The sequence below is a fragment of the Gopherus evgoodei genome, chromosome 2 (genome assembly GCF_007399415.2).
Source record: "Gopherus evgoodei ecotype Sinaloan lineage chromosome 2, rGopEvg1_v1.p, whole genome shotgun sequence".
NCBI classification, from domain to species: domain Eukaryota; kingdom Metazoa; phylum Chordata; order Testudines; family Testudinidae; genus Gopherus; species Gopherus evgoodei.
The window spans coordinates 85,288,222-85,300,666 of NC_044323.1; the positions used below are offsets into that span (position 1 = coordinate 85,288,222).

A 12,445-nucleotide genomic window follows, 5' to 3' on the forward strand; every position below is an offset into this window, starting at 1 on the left:
GTTTCTAAGATCTTAGGGATTCATAGAATCATAGAATATCAGGATTGGAAGGGACTCAGGACATCATCTTGTCCAACCCCCTGCTCAAAGCAGGATTCCATGCATTATGGTCTGTTGAAGTAAATGAGAGCCATTTCTAATCAATGGCACAATTAAAAACAGCAAATAACTAAATTCGGTAAATAACTGCTAGATTATTCTGCACATCAATACAAAACCAGACCTCTGTTGCCCCAAAACTGATTTTCCAATGTTTTCATTCTTTGGACAACTTCACAAAAGAAAAGTCACTTCATGGACTCTCTTTCCAAAAACTAAATCCCCCCCCCCCCCGCATTCTTAAAATATCTAATTTTAAGAAATGAAGGGAGAGCTTTACAGGGCAGTTTTGAAACACTGGGCTCACTACATAGCTAATCCTGACTTCTGCAGCTATACCTTTCTCCCACTCCCCATCCTTCCTTATACAGCCTCTCCTCCCAGGAGATTGTCACACACGCTTAATTTTCAGTTCCTCCCTCAACCTGACCACGCCCTCCTCAGGTCTACCAGATAGAGCTCTCAAGCGCTCTCTAAACATTCTTGGGCCAGTGTGGGCTTTATACACCCCATCACCGGGCCACAAATGCAACCATCTACTAGTTTTCCATGAGAGGTGAGTGAAATACTTAAGAGATTTAAACTTCTGGTTTAATTCTTTACATCTGCTATGGTTTCTTACCTGTATTAGACCTGGCACAATCTCTGGTAAAAGCTGAGCAAGCGTTTCTTTAGATACTCTCTCTATCACTTTTGTCTGCATTTTGATTGCAGCCAGATTAATGGGGTAATCTGCAGTTTGGATAATGGGACAAAGTACTTTGATGCACTGATCTGGGCTAATGGAAGTGGCCAGCATTGAAGCAGCTTCTTCAGCAGATCTCACCACCTAAAAAAAGATTAAATAAAACAATGGAGAAAATAGTTTTTAAAAAAGGCTTGTGCAATCTAAATCCTGACAGTTCTGCTCTTGAACCTTGCAGTGAAATGAATATGTGTTTGTATTTTTATTTAGTTTTATTTACAATTTAATTATATAACTGCAGCTCTACAGTACTGTAAAATGATTTGGACTGGAAGATACAATTAGAGACAAATTTTAAAAAATCCTCGGCACCCAGCAGATTCTAAATGCAAGCGGCTCTTCTGAAACTGTGGAAAATAATCTAGGCCTAACCTCTGCATTGTGGTGATACAGACATCAACATTCCCCAAGTCTCCCTGACAATAGGTGCTGAGTCAACCCTGGAATCTCTTTAGTGATTGCTATTTCACATCCATCCTTGACAGACTGTTGAAGTTTTTGTTAATATTTTTAACACCCAATTTCCTTACTGTAACTTTCTACTTCTTGTAGGTCCTTGCTGATCAAAGACACAGATTTTCCATTCATTCAAGAAAATTATTTTAGACAACAGCACATACAGTACATTTTTACTTCTAAAATTAAGTCTAACTTGCATAAAAGTTAGAAAAAAATAGCAAAAATTTGCACCAGAATCTTCAGCTAATAGAGGATTTAGTAAGGTAACATAACAGTTATTAGTTGGGTGCTAACAGCTCGCAGATCAAGAGGATGTTGACAAATGGGGATACTGGACAGGGGTTCTACCCAAAAAGACATGCTCTGCAACTGTGCTCCCTGCTGGCTGACACAGCACACAGCCAGCTCTGTGATGTACAGAGTGCTGCTTGCTACGTGAAGCTCTAGAACGGGTGGCCAACTTGTGGCTCCGGACCCACATGCGGCTCTTCAGAAGTTAATATGCGGATCCCTGTATAGGCACTGACTCCGGGACTGGAGTTACAGGCACCAACTTTCCAATGTGTTGGGGGGTGCTCACTCCTCAACCCCCTGGCTCTACCACAGGCCTTGCCACCACTCCACCCCTTCCTGCCTCCTCCCCTGAGCCTGCCATGCCCTCGATCCTCCCTCGGGGAAGGAGGGAGAGGCACTGATCGGTGGGACTGCCAGTGGGTGGGAGGCGGGGTGGAGCTGATGAGGGGCTGCTGATGTATTACTGTGGCTCTTTGGCAATGTATATTGGTAAATTCTGGCTCTCTCTCAGGTTCAGGGTGGCCACACCTGCTCTAGAATGTCCCCTTTCACTGGTTGCTTCTGGGAGGGGGTAGGGTGAGTTTGAACTCACATGCCAGGGCTTGCACTTTCCCTGTCCACTTCCAGTGAAGTAGGAGGGGTGAATGCACCAAGACACTCCCTGTCACATCTGGCGATCGTGTGTTGGGACTCACAGGAGCGGTGAGGAAGAAGAGTCTACAAAGCTCTTGTTCTCTCCCCAACTCTGCCCCCCTTTCTCCCTTTGTTTCTCTCTTTCATTAACACAGTGAAGGAAAGGGTGTGGAATGGGAAGGGAAAACAAGTGATGGAGAGAATGTAATAATGAATATACTGTATGGAATAAACAGGGAGGGAGGAAAAAGAGGAAACAATGAGAAAGTAATGTGAGAGGGGTGGGGCCTGGGAGAGACTGCAGTCACAAGTTTCAGAAGCCTGAGCTCAGGCAATCAATTAGTTCTACATAGGTAAAAAAATCGGGGGGAAACACACTGGTGAAAGTTAAATTTTAAAAAATTAGAGGAATGTTTACGTCTGACTTTCTTTGCCTATCAACCTCAAAAGCAATATTTATGTAAATTGCTTAATTTTATATAGGATTGCCAACTTTCTAGTTGCACAAAACCAAACAACCTTGCCCCGCCCTGGTCCTGAGGACCCACACCTCTCCGAGGCCACCCTCCCCACTCACTTCATCCCCATCCCTCTGTCGCTCCCTCTCCTCCACCCTTGCTCACTTTCCCCAGGCTGGGGCAAGGGGTTGGGGTGAGGGCTAAGGCTAGGGGCTCTCAGGTGGGGCCAGAAATGAGGGGTTCAGGGTGCGGGAGGGGGCTCCAGGTGGGGGGCTGAGGTGCAGGCTCCAGGAGGGAGTTTGGGTTTGGGCAAGGGTTCAGGGTTGGGGCAGCGGTGGTGCTTAACTCAGATGGCTCCCCTGAAGCAGTGACATGTTCCTCAGCCTCTAGGCGCAGGGACAGTCAGGCAGCTTTGTGCACTAGCTCTGCCTGCTAGGGCCTCCCCCACAGCTCCCACTGGCTGCGGTTCCAGGCCAATGGGAGCTGTGGAGCCTGCGCTTGGAGTGGGGGCAGCATGCAGAGCCCCCCTGGCTGCCCCTAAACCAGAGGGACATGTTTCCACTTCTGGGGAGCTGTGCAGAGATGGATAGGGAGCCTGCCAACCCTGTGCCAACCGAACTTTTAACAGCCTGGTCAGTGGCTCTGCCACCAAGGTCCCTTTTTGACAGGGTGTTCCAGTCGAAAACTGGGCACCTGGAAACCCTAATTTTACAGTGGACATTGTAGTTATTTTCTTTTATATATCAATTCAATTATGTCTCCTGTTCTGCCCCCTCTCCACCTCCCATGTGTATGTCCTACATCTGGGATTTTTCATATGCGCACGTGAGAGAAAACGTACTACTATGGCTTCCTTCTCTCCACATGTTTTCCCACCCTCTGCTTTTTACCTTCCACACCTAATTTCACTGTATTTTCCCTTTCCTTCTTTATCTTCTACCCCCACTCTGCATCACCTGGTTATCCTGTCATATCCATGTCTTCCCTTTGCTCCCCTTCTATTGCTGCACCAACGCTATGAGAAAAGAACTTTCAAGCATGTCCCCCTAATAGTATAATTTGGCTAAAAAACTGGATGGGATAGAGCTGTGGACCCTTGTCATGTTCAGTCTCATCCTCCAACACATGCCCAGTGGAGCTGTTGGTCAAAGGAACACAGTGCAAGGCCAGATGCAAAATTTCTTGTCTCCCCCATCACTCCACCCAGCCACTAATTGGCCAAAGATACTAGGCAAGGAAAAAGCTGCAGTCCCATACTGCACTGATTTCAGTGGCAGGGCAGGGTTCTTCTGTTTGAAGGGACATGGTTAAAGCTGCATGACCCTCATGACTGCACACAGTTTAAAAACATTAAGTCGCACTATTAACAGCATATATGTTACAGCAAACAACATGTCAAGGAATTTCTAAAGTATTGGTATCTTTATGCATAACTGAGAGCATTTCTGTATATTATTAAAATGGATTACCAGGCTCTGGATTAACCATGTTGCTACAAAACATTTTAGAAATCATCAATGGACACAGAACCATCATATATGCTCTTTGCAACAACACCATGCCATACAAATAGTTTCTCATAGGGTTTTCCACTGACACCTTTTGCTTACTTTTAAAGAGCTTCTAAATCTGCAGTAGCAGACGCAACTTGCAGTCAGATTAATTTGTTTTAGAGACGTACTAACATGATGAGAAAGATATCTGCTCCTTTTCTTCTGTTTACAAAAATAGTATCAAGATGCATCTTCTTACCTTTCCCTCTGTTGAACTAGATGTAGCATACATTTTATGCTTCTGCTTTTCTGAGAAATACACTTTGAAAAGCAAAAATGTGATGGTGATAATACAATATAAAAATGTTTCCCCATGTACACATTTCTTCCAGAACCTATAGCTTTATAGGGAGGCAATTTCCTTTATCCTTTTTGTAGTACTGAAAGTGATCCATGGGATGCTATTTAGTTCGGTGCATCTGTGTGTCATTTGGGGACAACAGCTAAGTAGGAATCCACTTTATTAAGGCTGAAATTGTGCATTTCAGGGTCTATAAAATAGCAATCTTTCCTACTATAGCATGCCTTTATTAACCAATATTTGCTGAATCCTTGACTATCAAACCAATTACTTCCCCACTGGCATTTGAATCATTTATCAAGCATATTTTCTGAACATTACATTTGATTTGTGCTTTGACATGTGTCACATCCTCAAATACACAAAACACACAGAGCCGCTTACTAACCTCCTTATGAGGATCCTTATGAGCTTCTAGTGTCTTCATAATTGTAAGCTCTGCATAATTTTTAAATCTTGCTGGTTGGTTCCTTAGAATTTCTCTTAAAACTTTCAATGCCAAAGCTCTGATTGCATGCTAAAGGTTAAATATTGTATATAATTGAGTTATTTCTCTTTGAACAGACAATGTGCTTTTAATATTAGCTCAGCAATTGGACACAAACTTGTTTGATAGTGGAAATCTAAGGTAAATTATAATATGCTCCCCCCCGAATGCATACAGTACAAGCCTATTCATTCAAGCTCTAAGCATATGGAACTACCAGAAAAAACATTATATCATCACAACCCATATTCTCACCCCTGCTCTATACATATATCTTACATGGTGTTATGAAGTTTTTACTAAGTAACATATGTAGATACAACATACGCCTGCAAAATCACAAGCAACATATGCAGATCATCCCAAGTGAGTGCCAATAAAACCTTTACACAATACTATTCCCAGATTTTGTCTAAATCACTTACTTTACAAAAAATATGGTTTAGAAATATTTTAGTTTTAAAAAATGTTATTCAATTTTTGAGCCTCTCTGATTGAGAAGAAATGTCTAGTTACAAGTCTAACTATGGTATAGTAATTATAGTAAGTCTAATTATACTGAACTGAAAGGGACTTACCAATTATAGCAACTACATTTTAGAAACCTCTAAAATTACTTAAAATGTATTTCCTATACATAATGTTGTATGTCTTTTAGAACTTTATACCTTGGAACATAGCAGGGGCTAGCGAAAGCTAGGTTTCGTATCCTCCCAGAAAGCTAGGGAAACCACCTTTCCAAAAGAGAAGAATATGGGGTAGGAGGGAGATGTATACACTAGCGATGTAAAATGTTAAACAGTTAAATATTTAACTGGTAAGTATTAGTCTTACCGATAATTCACAGTAACTTAATCTCCCGCGTGTGGGTGTTGAACTGGTTCTCCTGCAACAGAGAGTGACTTGTGCCCCAGCTGTGCTGGCCCCAGCCCAGTCGGGGCAGAGAGAGAGAGAGAGAGGTGTGTGTGTGTGTGTGTGTATATGTGTGTGTGTGTTGTAGTAGTAGTAGTCATCGTCCCTGGTCTCCCCCACTGCCACTGGAAGGGGTTTGGCTGCGCAGGCGGATGGCGCACTGTCAGTGAAGGGAAGGGAAGCTGCTGCTGGGGTGGCATGGAGTGTCTGCGGAGGCCACATCGGGACAAACTAGGTACCTGGTCCCCTCTCCCTTTAATTGGTTATCCGGTTAAACAATTTAATTTTATAGTTTAAGTGGTTAACCTTTTAAATGATATCTGCATCCCTAGTATACACATACTTCTTAATTATACATTTTTAAAGGCAAGCTTTGCATGGCCCACTTAGAAGGTGACCTACAAATAAAAATACTTAGAATTTCATAGTTATTAGCTAAATATCCCCAAACCCTAAGGTAAAAAAAGGATGAGCAACCAATTTTAAGCTTCCATAACTCCCACCCGAGAGTTCAAACTAATAGTACCCGCTGTGCATAATATATATGCATTATATTGTCATCCACCACAAAAATCACCTGAAACATGAAGCCAGTATAGGAAACGGGGAGGGAGAATCAGATAAATGCCTTTTTGATACAAAAGGATATGTATTTTTCAGTTATTTTGTATTTTATTTTTTTAAATTGCTATCTCAACATAAATATGTTGTATGAAGAAAAAGCCATGTACCTGACCCCTATCCAGTTCATTACCAGATGCTGGATTGTGTCTGCCTAATGCACAGAACTTTGGACAGAGTGAGAGTCAACAAGACTGGATACTGGGAGAACCCAAAAGACAAAAAAATCCTGTAAAATAAACATGACTACTGTCTCTCTTTACTTTTTGGGGGACTGAGATTATTCTAAATTTAATGGCATTGTGTTAGGCCCCATTTGTAGACGGTCATTAAAAAGTATTTTACTACTACCAGCAACTTGTCTATCCCCTTCTAGAGATACTATTTAAACCCAATATGAATTTCATCCATGTGAAGTGTTACTGAAGAATGGGCCCTAATGTCAAAAGCAACTTCCGTGCACAGTCAACTTTGGGTTAGTATGAACTTACCTCTTTGTCCCCAAGAGTTTCAAGTAACAGAAGTAGTATTGTTTTGAAGTGCTCATCCCAAACACCAAAGGACTCTTCTTGAGTCAATTTCATAAGCTCATACAAAGCAGCCTTTCTTTCTTCAACTCTCTCATTATGGTTTGACAATTCCTTCAGCAATTCTGCAACCAGATCAGAATGGTCCATGGGGAGCTCTATTAAAAAGGAATAAATGGACATATTCCTCAAATTGCAGAGTTGATAAAAAAAACAACTCCTATCACATAATGCAGAGATAGTTTTAAGGCCTATCAGCCTAGAAACTGTTGTTTATTTTTCTCAGCTCTGTCTGCAAGGAGATTTTTACCCTCAAAATAAACACAAATATTGTATTTTCAGTGTGGTCAGCATTCCTAAGAAACAAATGTCTGGCATGATGGCAAAAAACAACTTGCAAACTGACAGCTTGAATCTTCCAATGACTGAACAGGTATGTGAAGCTAACTAGACTGGGAATTCCACAGGACTGCGGCTGCTCAGGCTGCTGTCCCTAAGACAAGCTCTCTGTGTAGGAGAATTTAAAACAATATTGGGGAGGGATACCATAGTGATGAACAAGACATGAATAACTAGACTGATACTTATACAGATTGGGCAGTCAACCCAAGATGCCTGCAAAACTTCAATAAAACCTGGTCTCCAATGTGAATTCAAATATCAAGTTGTCTTTACTTCGTTAGCAAATAGTAAGACATTTCTGGCCTTTGAAAAGGGAACTTTCATGTCTTCTGCCTGTGTCTTGCATTACAGGCAGAACATTAAGAACCTCACAGTACTTTTTGAAGGAAAAAAGGTAAAACATATAAACAAAAAAATCTCTCTCTCAAATAAACTTCTATTTTACAAGGCATGTAGGATGGAAGGAGTCAAATTTTCTCACATCTGCAAAACATGGCAATTAAACAGAGTCTTGTATCTTTCTCTAGGGCTATTTCATGTTGACATTAAGCTACAAGTGAAATTTCTGCAACAAAATTTTTTATGACATCACATACAGATATATCCCAAGTTAATCAGTCCTTGAGTTTATTACGTTATTACTATTTAGTAACAAGTCATTTTGGGGAGAAGAAACTAGTAAAAAGTGAATTCATTAGAGCTGTGTAAATTTTAACTGCCTCAGTAAAATGTTTACCATCTACTGAATATTTTAGATCAAAACTTTTACTCAGTGCAGAGAGTAAAACTCCACTTGTTCTATTTATCCTCTCTTTTGGACGAATAGCCAAGGACATGGATACATGAAAACAAAAATGTTTATTCAAGTAGCAGCTCTCTCCATTTAGTCCATAAATGAGTATGTTAGAGTTTATATGACTAATAATGCATGCTTTGCAAATTCTCTACAAGGACCATTAATGTCCACCTAAAGGAAACTGTTTTTTGATGATATGATAGTCATTAATTAGTACAGAGGACTGGAACAGAGAACTTTTACTGAGTATGATAATTTTTATTACCCAGGCCACATTAGTCCTACCACAGACACTGAAGATAAGATACCATGATAAATTTTATTACTGGGAACATATATGGACATTATATTAGGGAAACAAGGCATATATTCTGCCCTGACAGGTTAATTCCACAGTATAAATTTAATCAGCATGATATTCTCATCAACATTGCTGACTTCACGCATTCAAAGGTTATTGCATAAGTTCATCTGCTAAGAAATTTAGCAGTTTTTGAAGGACTGACATTGTATAATACTGCTCTGAGTACCAAACAATTAAATTAAAATGCATAGTATGAATTCATAGCTAATGCAACACTAATTTTTAAAAAAGGCTCCAGAGGTAATCATGGCAATTACAGGGTGGTAACCCTAACTTCAGTTCCAGGCAAAATGGTTGAAACTATAGTAAAGATCATGGATGGTGAGTGAAGCTTCCACTTGGGGAGGCAGTAGCACCCTAGACAGCCTCTTCTGCCTGTGGCCCGACTCATACTCCACCCCTGCTCTGCTCCATGCCCCACCTCCTCCCCATTGGCTCCCTCTTCTCTTCCCTCACCACATGCGCATCTCCTTCCAGCCAAATCCCTGAAACCAAGCAAATGAAAAATACATATATATTTGAAAACCCTCCTCCACTTTTCTGCAATTTCTTTCTAAAGAAAATGGAGCATGTTTTCCATTCTGTGCCAGATGGTGTTTGTGAAGACAGGATATGCAGAAGGTACCTAATTAAAAGCACTAAACTTGGGAATAAAAAATGTCAGTCACAGGTTTTTTGATATACTCTGATAGCTGACATGCAGGCAGCCTGCAAAATGGCCCTTTCAAGTGCCTCGACCCCCTCACTGATCCGGGGGAACATATAATGGCAAGCAGCAGTTAAAGCTAATTGAGAAATCTCTGTCCTTCCTTCACACAATAAAACAAGGTATCAGGCCTCACCCTCAGATGGCATTTACACCCTGACAGGAAGAAAATGGCTGGAGTTAGACTGCAAAAAACTGCCACCTCATTTTCACTTCTTCACACAAACAAACTAGAGGGCTTCCTATGTTTATTGTTCCAACAGCAGTAAGCACCTCAGGGTATGGCTACACTTGAAATTTCAAAGTGTGAGTGTGGTCGGAGCGCCAGCGCTGGGAGAGAGCTCTCCCAGCGCTTCACGTAAACCACATCCCTTACGGGTGTAGCTTGCAGCGCTGGGAGCCGCGCTCGCACTGATTACACTGAGGCTTTACAGTGCTGTATCTTGCAGCGCTCAGGGGGGTGTTTTTTCACACCCCTGAGCGCAAAAGTTGCAGCGCTGTAAAGTGCCAGCGTAGCCATGGCCTCAGGCAATAAATAAGAACTGCCAAGAGGAGTGGCTGCTACAGCTAGAGATGAATCCAGGCAGTAAAATAAAGGCTGGCTGCTACTTCAACAATAATACCCACTTAGCTCACAGAATCAAGCCGGTAAAAAGTCCCACTGAGGCAGCATGGTGGTGCCAGCTTTATGTACCAGACCAGCAGACCATATATCCCCAGGGGTGATGGAACCAAATCCCCAGCCCCATTCTCATGAGACACCAGGCAAATGTAATCTCCCATCCACTGAAAAGAGATGATGCTTATCCTCTCCTCCCTGCCACCATATTCCTCCTCCTTCTGCCCCCCACTTCCTTCCCTCCATACCCCTCCCCCTCAGGCTTCCGCTGCTCAAGTTCTCTCCTTCCCTACTCTCCCCATGCCGAGCACTCCCCTGGCCCTGCCCATAGCAGAATCTGAACAAGTAAAAAAAACAATTGCCCCTGGCCCATTGCTTACCTGTGGGAACGCTCTGAAGGGCTCTGGCCCAGGTGGGGGGGATCCATTACTCCTGGCCATTTATTGCTTAGACTCAGCTGCCCAGTCCTGCTTAGCTGGCACTGGCCCTGAGGACAGGACAGCATAGGGTGATCCAGCCTTCCCTGTAGCACACTGACTGACTGCACACATAGCATAAGGCTGGCTGGCCTCCTTGCATCTTTGTCTAGCCCTCCTGCCTCCTACTGTGTAAAGTGATGATGGGGGCCCTGCTCCTAACCCCCTTCTGGCAAGCTGCTCTACCATCACACAGTGGGAGGAGTCATCATCCCATAAAGTCCCAAATTTAAATTCTCCTGTGATCGAGAGGAGTGCCTACTGCATGAATGCTGATCAAAAAAGAATAAATGGACACAAATCGGATATTAGGAATGATAACATACAAAAGCCAGTAGGAGAAAACTTCAATCTTCCTGGACATTCTATAACAGATTTAAAAGTAACTATACTTGAACAAAAAAACCTTCAGAAACAGACTTCAAAGAGAAATAGCAGAACTAAAATTCATTTGCAAATTTAACATCATTAATTTGGGCTTGAATAGGGACTGGCTGGCTCATTACAAAAGCAGCTTTGCCTCTCCTGGAATTGACACCTCCTCATCTATTATTGGGAGCGGACTACATCCACCCTGATCGAATTGGAGCGGACTACATCCACCCTGATCGAATTGGCCCTGTCACCACTGGTTCTACACTTGTGAGATAACTCCCTTCCCTTCATGTGTCATTATATAATGCCTGCATCTGTAATTTTTACTCCATGCATCTGAAGAAGTGGTGTTTTACCCACGAAAGGTTATGCCCAAATACATCTGTTAGTTTTTAAGGTGCCACTACACTCCTTGTTGTTTTTACTGCATGAATGAAGCATAAAGCTTTTGGGACTGTAAAAAACACTTTGCAAAACTGCACTTCTAAGCACTTTCCATCTGATGACCTCAAAGAACCTAACCAAAAACAATGAATTTACACAAACTCCTGTGAGGCAGGCAAGTATTATGGAGAAACTGAGGCACAGGTTAATTAAGTCCCCTATTTGGTGTCTTTTAAAATCAATAGAAAGACTCCCTTTGATATCAAGCCTTAAATGATGGGACCAATGTTATACTGGAAGTCTGTGACGGGGGCCATTAATAAAACCCCAGATCTCCACATTTCTAGCAGTGGGTACCACAGGCCACTGGCTGCATTGAAGTGGGAGTTCACCCTGATGTCCCACCTCCTCCAGTACAGGGACTCGGCAGCGAGGCTGCATCTGACCTGACACAGTGCAAGGGCTGGACATGTAGATGAACACGATTTGTTGGGGAAAAATCAACATTTCTTTTGTAAAGAGAAATTGTACCTCACCAATCTATTAGAATTCTCTGAGATGGTCAACAAATAGGTGGACAACGGTGATCTAATGGATACAGTGTACTTGGTCTTTCAAAAAGCCTTTGACAAGGTCCTCACCAGAGGCTCTTAAGCAAAGTAAGCAGTCATAGGATAAGAGGTAAGGTCCTCTTATGGATCAGTAATAGGTTAAAAGACAGGAAACAAGGGGTAGGAATAAATGGTCAGTTTTCAGAATGGAGAGACATGAATAGCGGTGTCCCCCAGGGATCTGCACTGGGACCAGCAATGTTCAACATATTCATAAATGATCTGGAAAAAGGGGTGCAAACAGGGACTGGCAAAGTTTGTAGCAATACAAAATTACTTGAGATAGTGAAGTTTAAAGCAGACTGTGAAGAGTTACAAACAGCTCTCACAAAACAGGGTGACTGGGCAACAAAATGGCAACAAACTCAATGTGGATAAATGCAAAGGAATGTACAGTGGAAAATATAATCCCAACTCTACATACACAATGATGGGATCTAAATTAGCTGTTACCCATCAAGAGAGAGATCTTGGAGTCATTGTGGATGGTTCTCTGAAAATATCTCCTCAATGTGCAGCAGTCGTCAAAAAAGCTAACAATGTTAGGAACCATTAGGAAAATGATAAATAAGACAGGAAATATCAAAATGCCACTACATAAATTGATGGTACACCCATATCTG

General features: G+C 42.1%; 1 protein-coding gene across 30 annotated transcripts in view; it reads right to left on the minus strand.

Moving 5' to 3' along the window:
• CLASP2 (cytoplasmic linker associated protein 2) overlaps positions 1-12,445 on the minus strand; it is a 292,183-nt gene that overhangs the window by 10,580 nt on the left and 269,158 nt on the right. For all 30 annotated transcript variants that reach the window (XM_030551253.1, XM_030551246.1, XM_030551236.1 and 27 more), the window contains 3 exons: positions 7,054-7,247; positions 4,931-5,059; positions 722-928 (listed from right to left, as the gene is read on the minus strand). In XM_030551253.1, coding sequence (XP_030407113.1) covers positions 722-928; positions 4,931-5,059; positions 7,054-7,247 — 530 coding nt within the window. The remainder of the gene's footprint in view (positions 1-721; positions 929-4,930; positions 5,060-7,053; positions 7,248-12,445) is intronic.